Genomic DNA, 13,932 nt, shown 5'->3' on the forward strand with positions numbered 1-13,932 from the left:
TCAGTTGCTCCATGAATAGATTAATGTTGTGCAATTCAGGAGCTCCTTCATCATGGAGGTTGATCACCCACTTGGCCACTTCTCCCTCTAAATTTGCCACCACAGCATTCACCATCATAGCCCCATCCAGGTAGGCATAAACTTAGGGATCTAAATGAGCCCACACCTGGTTTAAGAAGAAGGTCAGCTTCTCAGGATCCCCATCAAAGATGGGCTTGGTGGGAGGCGGCTTGAACCTCTGTGGAGCTGCCTGCACTGCTGCTGGGCTTGAGTGGCTTGCTGGTCCTGGGGATGTAGCCAAACCCCTCTCCGGACTTCTCTTGACTGGGCTCTGGGACTAGCATCCCAAGGCATGGCAATAGACTTGGCTGGAATACAAGGCTTGGTATCACAGCTGGTTGGTCGAGGGGCAAAGCAGCACGGGCCCCAGGGAGTGGGCTGGAACTCTGGGGAGGGGAGGGAAGAGATGGGTAGTTCTTGGCATTTCTCCCCACAGCACCCACCTCTTGGGCAACAGGAATCATATCCTTTACCTCCAGCTGGCTGAACTTCTCCTTCAACTGTTCGAGCGAGGGTCTGTGGACAGTGGACTGAAATCTCCACTCTCCAGAGTTGTCCTATCTCATCAACCTGTTTCATTTCTTGCCATCTGCAGATGAAGAACCCTGGGATGGCAGCAATAAGAGCTCCTCTCCAGCAGTTACAGGAGTGCTCCTGCACTGAGGGACAGCCTCGGCTTGAAAGAGGTCAGCTAGGGCTGTAACTCCTTCATGCGGTACAGCTTCCAGGTTGGATCACTCTGGCTTTTGGCTGAGCCCCTGCCAGTGATGCCTCCTCACTGGCTGGAGCGCCAGCCTGCACTCCGACAGTCTGAGTCCCATTGTGGCTAGCAGCAGTTTCAACTTTCTCCTCCATCTCGAGTCTTCACTGAGTCTTTATTGCTCTCCCAAAAGTGAGTGGATAGGTGGTCAGGGCCCAGCACCCCGAGAAAATGAAGTTTTAGGAGACTTGGTTTAATGTCATGGTTCCAACAGAGACAAATAAAACAGAACTCCGAGGCTTGCAAATTCCTCAAAGAGCATGTTTATTAGTTACAAAGTGTCGGCATGTCAAAAGTGAAACCAAGTCTGAAGACACACATAACAATTCCCCAATACAAAATTAAGAAATCCCACTCCTAAGGCTATGCAAGCAACTATGTTCCCCAATACATCTTCTTGGTGGGCTTTTTATGCAATGGACAGCCTGCAGTCTTGGGAGCAGCTGATGACCTTGGTTCCCATGGGATAAAAGTTTATATAGACTAACAAAGCACCTGGCAAACCCCCTCCCTCCATTCTATGTGTCAACCAAAAATGATACGGAAAACGGCTACAGCCATGCTCATTTTTAGAGTTGACATAGTGCACAACATTTGATCCGACCCATCCGCATGAAGTTTCTGAGATATTCTAAAAACAATTCTGTAGTCCCACAATATCAGTAGCATTGGATATCTGAGCTGAATATTTCCAGACTAGATTCTGTGGCTTCATAGAGTTATAGAACTGTGAAGTTGGAAGGGACCATAACAGCCATCCAGTTCAAGAAAACCAATTATGCCATCCTGATGGCTATCCAGACTCTTCTTTAAAATATCCAGAGATGGTGAAGTTAAAGCTTTCATAGCACATATTGCTCCACTGTTAGACAGTTCTTATTGTTGAGAAATATTTCCTCATATTTAAATTAAACCTTGATAGGTACAAATTTTACACATCATTTCTGATACTAATTTCAATAAAAATAATTTCCTATGGTTCCCTTTTATGTACCTGAATACGAATGTATTTTCTCCTCTCCAGACTGAATATCACATTTTCTTCTTTGAGCATGTTCTCAAGCTCCTATATCAGAATTATTTTCCCTTCTAAACAACATGCTTCTGGTAATGTGGTTCCCAGAGTCATACACAGTACAGAACGGAGGGGAATAAAGTTTTCATTCAAAGGAAACTAAAACAGTGTTAGCCCTTCCATTAGCTCAGGGGTTCCCAACTGGGGGTGCAAGATGATATTCCAGGGGGTGGGAAAACATGGGTTTTCAAAATTATAATGTATATGCATCATTCGTTGCCGTTATTTTGAACTTTTGTAAGGGGTGTGAGAATATATCAGAAGCATTCTAGGAGTGCCGGGTATAGAAAAGGTTGGGAGCCACTGCATTAGCTGTTTCACATCGCTGGATCATGTTATACTTATTGTTAATGATCTTATCCAAGTTAAACTGCTTCCAAACAATGAATGGAACCAAGTAACTTTGGATGATTTTGTATGTATTTCCTCCCTAATTGTAATACCTTACATTTCTTTTTGTTAAGGGCATCTCCAATGTCCTTGACCTTCAGTGGGGTTTGGAGAATTTTTTTTTCTCCAAATCAGACCAATGACCTAAACCAAGCTTCAAAATGAATCTTTCACTCATTATTTAAAATTCTAAAAGATATTTAACTATTGCTTGTTAACTGGAACTCAAAGCTCAGGGGGCAGAAGTGAGTAATGTTTGCGGTTTCTGGTAAATCATATCTTTTCCAATTGATTAAGAAATAAAATTTCAGAAAAGAAAAAAGACACCAAAGCTACTTGAAAATGGGAATGCAGTATTAACCATGACATATACATAGAAAAGTATGGAATGCAATTATGGACTTTATGACTTTGATCTAGTGCCAAACTAGATGATCTATTAGCAATTCTACTTTCTTTAAATGAATTTCCAAAAAAAAAAAACCCAAAAAAACCCCTGTCCCTATGGATTTAAGTTCTTGGATACATTTCTCAAATATAATTATTTATGACATCTAATTTGGCTTGGAATTCGAGCCACAAGCTACTTTTTCGTCAAGTTCTTTCCAGTCCTTCAGATGCCAATGTTATCCAGTTCTTTACATATCAGACAATTTGATATTTCACTGGTTCGTTGCATTGATGTCCAGTTTCCGGTACATCCAGTATCAAATAGGAAAAGCAGTTTTCTACCAAGATGCTGCATGATAAAGAACAAACCAGTCATAGTACTTTGCCACTGAGGGAAGGAAGAGGGAAAAAATTCCTGGGTGGACAGGCAAAGAAACAGCAGCTAAAATGCTTCTCATTTTCTCTCCATTAGGCTGCCAGCAAGACCAGCTACCCTTAAAAGTAGTACCAGTCACTAAGATGCCCCAAGTGCCTCAGAATTGGTATTCTATTCTATTAGTTCCACTTTCTCAGATGTTCTTGAACAACACAGAATTTGCAAGCCAGCACTGGACAGTAGCTTGCAGGAAGAGACTTCCCAGTCTTAATCGTCCGCAGAGATATTTGTGGAAGATTAAGATTGACAGACATTTAAAATGCTGGCAGTACTACAGATATTCAGACAGATTTTTTTTTTATATCAGAGAACCTATGGGGTTACATGATTTGGAGAAGGCATTTCTGTTTTGAACATCAGAATTTAAATTACTATTTATAAATATGGACATATTCTAAAGGCGAGCTTATTCAGCGTTTATCACTTCTTATTTTGATTATGCTTAGCATGTCTTGATGATGCATATGTAGACTTGTTTATAATTTCTTTGCACATCAAGCCTTGATAACTATATTGCTTCTTTTTCAATGCTGTTTCTGGCTTTCTTCTCTACATCATGGTAGACATAAACTAATCTTGTGTATTATAATATATGGAAACCACCAGGACGGTAGAACTTTTTCTGTGATAAAACAAACCACACTCATTTGTTATTGACTGCATAAAAAGGCTTAAAATAAACTTCTATCCTTTCTCAGTTTGACATCTAAGAAAATGTTATTTTGGTTTCATTAAAAAAGAAGAATGCTTTTGGGTTCTTTCCCCTATGATGTGATTTTGAGGTACTGGGAAATACAATCCTTGAGTATTTATACTACAATAAGGTAGTCCCATTAGACTTAGTAAGACTTGTATAAGATTGCACTTGGAGGCATCTAGAAAGAGGTGCCAAGTATTGTACTGAGTATATTTCAGCATCTGATTTAAGAAAAGACTGATGCAATATTTTTAAAAGTCCATCTTACAGAAGGAATAAGAATTATTCATTTGAAACCAGTTATGTACTAAACAGGAACTGGAAAACCAACTTTTCATCAGAAGACCAAACAACTTGTGATGGATAGCCAATTAAATAAGACAATTCAAGTTAGCTTATTAAAGCTCACAAAGCTTTTTGCTTTCTGGCTTATTCTGAATGTGCAGTCAAGTGGTCCACGATGACCTTTCCCTGCCAGCAGGATAATTTCTTGTCAACACCAACAGGAGGAGAGGAGTGAAAGATTTGCTGTTGCAATATCTTTGAATCCTTTCATTCTAGTGTTGAAATCCTGGCATCAAAGGAACTATGACTGATTAGCAGCAGAATGTAAACAAATATAAAAAGCATTCAGAACTGCGGGTTGAGGTGATCATTTACAGCATCACAAAAAAAATGAAGCTATAGCATTACTTTTCAACTCTGGGCTGAATAGAAGAATCTATTTGTCTTTCATTTTAGAGAAGAAAGCAAATGAAAATAAATTGAAAGACCAAGGAGGCCAAAATCTGTCATGTATTGATCTGTTTAAATTATTCAGAGAAGCTACAGTGACTAGCTTTTCAGCTAGCCCTCAGAAAGGATTTCCACAGCAGCATCAGAAAGTAAGCAAGCAATAAGAAATAGTCCCACTGCACTGCTTTCTGGCTTAATATCAGCAGGGATGTCCACTTTTGGCAACTTTAAGTCTTGTGAACTTCAACTCCCAGAATTCCCTAGCCAACTTAGCTGACTGGAGAATTCAGGGAGTTGAAGTCCACAAGTCTTAAAGTTGCCAAGATTAGACACCCCTATAGATATACAGAGAGAGCAATATAGGGGCCACTTTTCCATAACACAATCCCACACCAACGACCATCCATGAGAATGACAAGGGTGACTACATTTCCTGACTAAAGGACAATTTCAGTCCTACTGATAAAATACGACAATTCAAATAACTTGGATGAAAAGCACATCTTCCAGGAAAAACAAAGAGAGTCCAGTTGCTTTTGAAAAAACATCTTTCAGACAACCATGACCTGGATGACTGAGAATCTCCATAGACAATTCAAGTAACAGACTGTGTGATCACAGAATATAATGGATATGGTCGAACCACGCTCCATGAACTTCACTAGCAGTACTCCTTTGGCAGCTTCACATTTGGCGGGATTTTCTATGGCATCACTTCCGGTGTGGTGTTGGTTCATGATAATGCTTACCCAGACACCACTAGACGCATCCAAGAACTTTTGAAGCAGTTCCGTTTGATCACCCCTCCCCCATAACCCAGATTTGGTGCTGAGCGACTTCTATTAAGGAATTTCAAAGCTTATAAGACATTATGACAAGTGCCTCAATTTGAATGACGATTATATCAAAAAGTAATATGATGTTGTAATTTTCTAATGTGTATAATAAAAGTTCTGTATCTGCGAGTGTCCGTCATTGATAACCAAACAGAGGTTTACTTCAGAATTGCCCTCATATATATAATATACAGTATATGCATGCACTGTGTATATATATGTGGGTGTGTAGTGTGTTATGTATGTATATACATATACATACACACTACAAACACATATACAGTGTATACATATACATATATATACTGTATATACACACACACACACACACACACACACACACACACAACACAGAGATATAATAGAGCCCTAACCTCAAAAAAAATAGCCAGAGAGAGCTGTAATGGGATTGATTGTGGATTGACAAAAATCTGGCTAATTTTGTATTTGATAGTAGGGTACATTGATGGAAATACTTATTAAAATCAAAATTAAAGTTAAGAGACCTTAACCCAGATTAATCCTTTTGTACTTCAAGCATGGAGACTTTGACTACTCTCTGATGTCTGTATGAATATAAACAAGTGAGCCAGGAAAACTGCTTTTTATGTCAGCCGTTTTGGGTATTAAAGAGATAATATACTTTGAAAGCTGAGCATAAATCACTGGGCATGAAACAGAGGCTTTTAAAATGAGGAATATAGTACTTTTCTTCTTTCCGTATAAAAGAGGATTAAATACCTGCACATTTCCATACAATCATTTTTTCTTCCTCAATGGACTGCTTCATACACATCAGCACTCCAACAAACTCTTGGTCCCAATATGTCAAAAGCTTCTTAATAATTGCAGTAAAGTGATTTTGAAACCTCAACAACAGGTTGCAGCATGTAGCAGAACTTGGCAATTTAAAAAAAAAAAAAACCAAGGGGCAGATGTTACTAGACTTAGATGAATACCACCAGGAAATCATAGAACTATAAGAGTAGACTGAGCTGTTAAAAAGTTATGGAAAAAGCCAATAGCAGCTACTTTCATAATATTTGCCAAAAAAGAAAAAGCTAGATATGCATGTCCATGTAGTCATCAGAAGTTATGCTTGACTCAGGAGAATCCTTCTCTCTAATCCACTTTAGAATTGCAGCAATTGAAACAAAGTCAATAAATTGTAAAACACCAAGGAGGGATATGATTTAGTGCAGAGAGGATGCTTCTTACCGAAAGCCATTGAAGAGATCAATGCAAGTTCCACTGTTCTTACACAGACCAGAATTACATTCATTAGATTCAGATTCACAAAATGGCCCTTCCCAGCCAGGCTGGCAGATACACCGGTAACCCTAAAATAAATTAGGACAAAAATCACAATATTCAAGTGGTCTTGTCTTTTAAATAAGCATTTTTAAGGAACAAAGATTCAAAATAAGTAGATATTCTCATTCCCTAGTTCAGGGGTGTCAAACTGCCTGCCCACGGGCTGGTTTCATCATACGGAAGCCACGCCCACCCCCATTGCTGGCAATGGAAAAAAAGTTGTGACACATTGCGACACATCACATGACGTGGTGAGTTTGACACCCCTGCCCTAGTTAATCCAGTGATACTGAAATCATTTTCCTAATATTTCACCTTATACAGCTACAATAAATAGCAGTATATAGAAGGAAGTGCACAAATAGTTGTTACTTGGTCATAGAAAAATAATAATACCCATTTAGTACAATTCACTTGGCCCTGTCTTTTACTGATATACAGTAGATAAAACATGGAGGAGCAATGACATGAAATGGCATAAAATGATTTCCAACAACTTCATACATAGCAAATGCTTAATATTCTACTGTATTTAAAACATAACTCATAAAAAGCAGCCCTTAAGAGCATTTTAAAAGATCACCTGTTCTAAATCTACCCATTAGCTGTTTAGCAAGGTTTCTAGGTCAAGGGTTGAATCAGCAATTCCAAGTCATAGACAGCTGTTATGCAAACACAAGAACCATTCAGTTTCAAGGCCACCAACTGATGCTCACCAGGAAAATACAAATAGAATAATCTGTTTTAAAATATTTGGCAAATTAGGTTTGGTTAAAAGCATTTAAAACATCATACATAAAATAAATCTATGATAAAACTGAAACACTCCACTTCTTGGAATAAAAGATCTTGTATTAGTAATAATCTATCATTCTTTATATCTGTCATGTTGAACCGCTCTTTTAAATGGAAAAGAACAAAATGTGCAAGTCTTGATTTGAGAGGAAATAACTCCAACTTGTATGAGATTATTATATTGTATAGACCAGTTAATCAAGTAGAAGCAATTGCTGCAAAATTCAAGTTATAAAACTGGAACATTCACTAAAGCAGTGATGGCGAACCTTTTAGAGACTGAGTGCCCAAATCGCAACCCAAAATCCACTTATTTTTTGCAAAGTGCCAGGGTCGCATCAGCATTGTGGTGCCCTGGGGAGGCAGGAAGGCACCTCTGCCGCCTCTGGCACACAAAACCTGGGGGCACAAAAATGGGCCACCATGCTGCAAGGTGCAAAAACGGCCGCCAACTACTCCACAGGTACAAGGCGCTATACCACACAAGAATGGGACAGGGCTAGTGAGTATCATGCAGGCACTAGCGCTGCCCCATTTGCAGTGCATGCATGCTCACAGCCCCGTGTGTGCATGCATGCATGTAAAATGCTTCCCCCTCCCTTTTCTTCCAGTCCACCAATCGACAATGGTTGGTGATCTCTGCTCTACCACCTCCACTTGAGCTTGCTAGTTGGCCGCTTTGCCTCCTTTTGTTGGACGGGGCTCCTGCTCTGGGCAACAGTGGTGGCCTGATGGACCTGCTGCTGGCAGCGGTGGCGTGCGTGTCAACAGAGAGGGCTCTGAGTGCTGCCTCTGGCACGCGTGCCATGGGTTCGCCACCACTGCACTAAAGTATTTGATGCTTAGAGATCTTGTACTTATCATTATTCAAAATGATGATATATAGCATGTTTTAACAACTTTAAGTTCTGTTTCACATAGGAGATTTAAAACAGTTAATGCATAAATAAAGAACTCAATAAAAAGAGCTTATTTAGTAAACCTCTGTAACAATGCTCCCAATTTTCTTTGATCATTTTGCTCTAGTAATTTTTCCATATAATGCATATAACATAATCATACAAATTTCTTTCATGCAAAAAAAAAATAGTGGTTATGGCAAAGACTTCTACCACAGACATTTATCTGAAGTCTAATCTTCTTTAGGCAGAGAGCTTCTTTTGTGTATGTTTGTTTGTCTACCAATATAGTCCTATGAAACTTAATTTAGCTGTATGTTTACAGATTAAATAGGAATTAAAGCTAGTAAATTTGCAAGATTGAGACTGGGTTTCTTTTCAGAAACAGCTCATCCCTGTCATTTATTTCTGATATAAGTTTTCATATTGCTAATTATCACTCACTATTGCCATCATCAAGTTATAAGTAGGCATGTGCATATTTATCCTTAGAGCATTTCTGCATCAGCAGTTTATAGTGTCGTTCAGCCAGTGCTGTGGCAATATATTGTCAATGAATTCAGGTTTTATAACAGAGATGACTGAGTGACACCATAAATTACTAGTGCAGAAATGCTCTTAGTCTATGGCTTATGAAGTGGAAATTTTAAGTTCCACAATATAACTTATTTTATAGAGCATATAGAACAACTGCGTAAGTTTTCAGGTTTATAAAACCCTCTCCATTTCTATTACAACACAACTGTTTGTGCGCCATGGGCCAGATGCTACTCTCAGCAATTTCCATCTGCTTTACTGAACTCCTGGGAACCCACAACCCAACTGATCACTTACACCTCACATTGTTCCTACTGCAGACAAAACACAGCTCAGTGCTGCTAACAACATTATAGGAACATAATATAATCTTTAAAAAAAAATCATTTGTATAATAATCCACCACCACACATCCTATTCTAGAAGTGTATTATTCCTTTTGAACAAGAAGATGGACTAAAGTAGCTACAACAGTACATGTTTCTGCTTCTACCCCGAGATCAGCAAACACCTAGAGCAGGCGTGTCAAACTCACAATGTCACATGATGTCGTGTGACATATCATGATTTTTTCCCCATTGCTGGCAGTGTGGTAGGTGCAGTTTCGGAGTAAGGCATCCAGCCTGTGGGCCGGCAGTTTGACATGCCTGACCTAGAGGAAAACAAAGTCATAACTAAAAGCCAACATGTATTTGTCAAAAACAGATCAGGCCAGACAAATCTTATTGCATTCTTTGACAAAGTGACAAAATTATTGGACCAGAGGAATGCTGTGGATATAATTTATTTGGGCTTCACTAAGGCATTTGATAAAGTAGACCTACTACTTGATAAGATAGAAAAATATGGATTAGACTACATCACCACCAGATGGATTTATAACTGGCTGACCAACTGCACTCACGGTGTAGTCCTCAATGGAACTGCATCTACATGGAGGGAAGTATGCAGTGGGCTACCCCAAGACTCTGTTTTAGGCCCAGTACTCTTCAACACCTTCATCAATGATTTGGTTGAGGGGATAGATTTGGAACTCATCAGATTTGCAGATGATACCAAGCTGGCAGGAGTAACCAACATTCCAGAAGATAAGCTTAAGATACAGAAGGATATTGACAGACTTGAACATTGGGCAATATCTAACAAAATGAAATTTAATGGTAAAAAAAGTAAGGTTCTACATTTAGGCAAGAAAAAACCAAATGCACAGATATAATATAGGTGGTACTTGACTCAATAGTAGTAGTAACTGTGAGAGGGATCTCGGAGTCCTAGTGGACAGTCACTTAAATATGAGCCAGCAGTTTGCTGCACTTGCCAAAAAAGCCAGCACAGTTCTAGGCTGCATTAACAGAGGGATAGAATCAAGATCACGTGAAGTATTAATACCACTTTACAATGCCTTGGTAAAATCACAACTTGGAATACTGCATCCATTTTTGGTCACCCCAATGTAAAAAAGATGTTGAGACTCTTGAAAGAGTACAGAGAAGAGCAACAAAAATGATCAGGGGACTGGAGGCTAAAACATAAAGAACAGTTGCTGGAATTGGGCATGTCTAATATAATGAAAAGAAGGACTAGGGGTAACATGAGAGCAGTGTTCCAATATCTAAGGGGTTGCCACAAACAAGAGGGAGTCAAGCTATTCTCCAAAGTTTTTAAGAAGATATTTGTCTGAAATGGTATAGAGTTTCCTGCCTGAGCAGGGGGTTGGACTGGAAGACCTCCAAGGTTCCTTCCAACTCTGTTATTCTCCATCCAACTGAATAATTATGAATCAGGGTCCTTATTAAGAAACAACATCTGCACCAGTAGCTATCTGCACAAATTGTTCAAATTTATATCTGTTTTGTTCCCATTTACTGTTTGACAGAGTCAAGAAAAGAAAAGAAAAGAAAAGAAAAGAAAAGAAAAGAAAAGAAGATACCCTTCTTATGGAATCTGCTGAAATCATAACTGCAGTATAACATTATAGAAATTTCCCCATGATAATTATAGTGATGCCCATCCTTGAGTCAGCAGACATAGCATGAAATTTACTGTTCCTTTTGACAATCTCTATTCTGTCTCGGTTAACTCAGTTTTTAGTCACTGCTTGTCAGCAAACATCCATTCAGAGTCATACATTATACACACCTTCAAACTGCCCTTGGTTTGTGCCAGAATAAGGGAAAAATACAGCTGACTTAAGGCTATTTAATTCATAGATGGGAATGAGATGAAGGCAATGGCATGGGGGAAATGGCAGAGGAAAAAAATGTTACCAGGGCATGTTTATGCTTTGTTAGGTTCAAGAAGAGATATAGCTTATGTTCTACTTTGTACATTTCTCTGGGAGATGCAATCAGGGGAAGTCTGTTTGAAATTCAGCTTCCGAATTTCTAGATCATTGGGCTGGTTTGCATGACTGGAACTGCATCAATCAGTTTCTTCCTTTTTTTAAAAAAAGAACTCATTAGATCAAACTGTTTATTCACCAGGAAGAAGACTGTTATAAATGAATGGAAAGCATGCTGCTTCAAAACACATATACAAACACATATCCTCCTCTGAGGAGTGTTTGAAGCCAAATGTAGGAACATGTAGTTCAGTAGTTAGAAGATCAGAAGATCCATACTGACTCGAATTCTTACTGATATCTCTGAATAGTTTCAGAACACAAGTATTCATGAAGAGCTTCCTAGAAAATGTGTTTTGAATCTGAACAACACAGAATTATGTAAGTTGTATCTTCCTTTATAATTGCATGCAAATAGACAAAAAGAAAACAGACTGAATCTACTATCTATAACAAACTTCAGTATACACCTCACTCTTATTCCTCAAATGAGTATTTTTGAAATAATCTAAATGAGTAATTGTTGTGAATAGCAGATGGGGCAAAAACAAATCAAGTTATGTAGCTAAGTATATTACCTTTACTGAATAAAATGCCCAGTATAGTAATTTACAATTATAAGACCACCTATTTTTATTTCATATTAAAAAAAAAGAAAATATTGATTTGTTTATTTTTCCCTTCATTCAACTAGGCTTATGTGTCGTTTTCATTTGCAATTGACCTTGAAAGGTTTACTTTCCTAATTTCAGTAATAGGATTAAAGCACAATGCTACCATAAAATATAATCAATTGCCTCCCATCAGAAGAAAAAGCAGTGACCTAATAACAATTAAAACACTCCCTCTGAAGAAGGGAAAAAATTACTATAACATCAGACACCAAAGACTTGTTGAAAGAGCCAAGTTGTTAATGCTTTTTGAGAGCTCAAAGGGATTGGAGTCAGCCAGATTTTAGGAAATGCTATTCTATAGAACTGTTTCTCAACCTCAACCTTGAAGATGGCTGAACTTTAACTCTCAGCATTCCCCAACCAGCCACTACTACAGAATATTCTGTAAAAAAAAAAAGTCACAATAAGCATGATTGAAGACACTCATGTACCCAGGTAATGTGAAAGGACACTTGCATGTCTTCAGCTAATTAACTGATACAGCATCTACAATGTGCCTAAACATGAGCATCACTCCTGCTTTGAATACATTATTAGATGTGGGATTTATAACTCTGGAATCTTCTAACATGTTCATGTTTCTGGAAGAGGGCAGTGAAACATCTGGCAGACAAGAATAATAATGTACAGAATATAAATTAAAGGCAACGAATTGTTCAAATCTACAGATTAATTAGGAGCACCATTGAATTATACAAAGGTGTAATAAAAACTACTTGGTGGTTTAATTTTGTATTATGTATTATAATAAGAGAATGCATTGTATATATAAATTGGAAGACACATATTTCAGACTTATTTTTCTGTAGAAATTGCATTGCTGCGATACAAGGATTGCAAACATATACAACCAAACATATATAATCAAGATTTAACCAAAGTTCCTATTTCTGCAGCTATGGTAGTTGTATCACTACTGTTTAGTACTCCTATTTAGTATCATATTGCTAAACTGCGTCATTTTAATCAAATATGGCTGAATGAGATGTTTGAGGATACCAGGACATAAAGGCTCAACATATTTCTATTATTCTAGAGCAAAAGTACAGGCCAATATTATCTGTTAGTACAGTCATCTTAATTAAGAGAAGACCTTTATAAATTAAACTTAGTCAAAGAAAAAAAAAAGTTCAGCATATCCAAAAACAATAAGTTGCTTTCACATCCTCAAAAGGGTTCATACTGGTTTTCTGGTATTTTTCTTGCTTTGGAGATCTTTTCAAGGATTTAGTTAGTAGATAGATAGAAGAAAGAAGATCAGTACTCTCGCCAATTCCAAGCACGATGTTCATTGATGTTCAGGTTCGTGCACTGGACTTTGGCTGCAAGTAGCTTGGGCTGGATGCTGATCTCATGCTAGCCTTTCTCCTGTTGGGTTTGGAGGGCTTTCCCTGGATCAAATGAAGTGATTGCCATCACTTCGTGATCAATGGGGCGCCTCTCCTTCACAGTCACCTCTTGGGGGAGACTTTGGACCCATCTAGGGTCCCCTGGCAGGACAAAACTAGCCATGGGGAGGGGTGGTCCACTCTTGCATGGCCATGTGCTACGGGTGCAAAACTGGAAGTCCTGCCATTGATTTTTACTCCATCTTTTGCCCAGTCTAGTTTGCAAAATACTTCTTCAAGGCCGGGTGAGAAAAAGATAGATGATATTGTATCATGTTGTCATACACCTCATTCTATATTGATTTCCACTTTAAGATCATTAAGGAAAATTGTCACCAATGTTTTTTTCATTTATTGATTGTAGCAAGTTTATGTAACTAGTGTCTATGTCTTGGTTGAGCAATGCATTAATTATTGCTTGCTGGAATACTGAGTCAAATGCACAGAGGCATGGTGTACTCATTGTACCTTTCAATGACCTGCTGAACACTCTGGATGTGATCCATTGTGTTGTAGCCATTTCTGAACCTTGCCTGCTTCTTTGGCTGTGCATCATTTAATGTTCTCAATATTCTTTTTGCTATTATCTTGGTGAAAACCTTGTA

General features: G+C 38.4%; 1 protein-coding gene across 2 annotated transcripts in view; it reads right to left on the bottom strand.

Moving 5' to 3' along the window:
* LOC120313634 (protein eyes shut homolog) overlaps positions 1-13,932 on the bottom strand; it is a 445,596-nt gene that overhangs the window by 39,111 nt on the left and 392,553 nt on the right. For both annotated transcript variants that reach the window (XM_039355732.1, XM_039355731.1), the window contains one exon: positions 6,598-6,719. In XM_039355732.1, coding sequence (XP_039211666.1) covers positions 6,598-6,719 — 122 coding nt within the window. The remainder of the gene's footprint in view (positions 1-6,597; positions 6,720-13,932) is intronic.

Source organism: Crotalus tigris, unplaced genomic scaffold, assembly GCF_016545835.1.
Source record: "Crotalus tigris isolate CLP2741 ecotype Arizona unplaced genomic scaffold, ASM1654583v1 scf7180000018750.1061991, whole genome shotgun sequence".
In the NCBI taxonomy this organism is placed as follows: domain Eukaryota; kingdom Metazoa; phylum Chordata; class Lepidosauria; order Squamata; family Viperidae; genus Crotalus; species Crotalus tigris.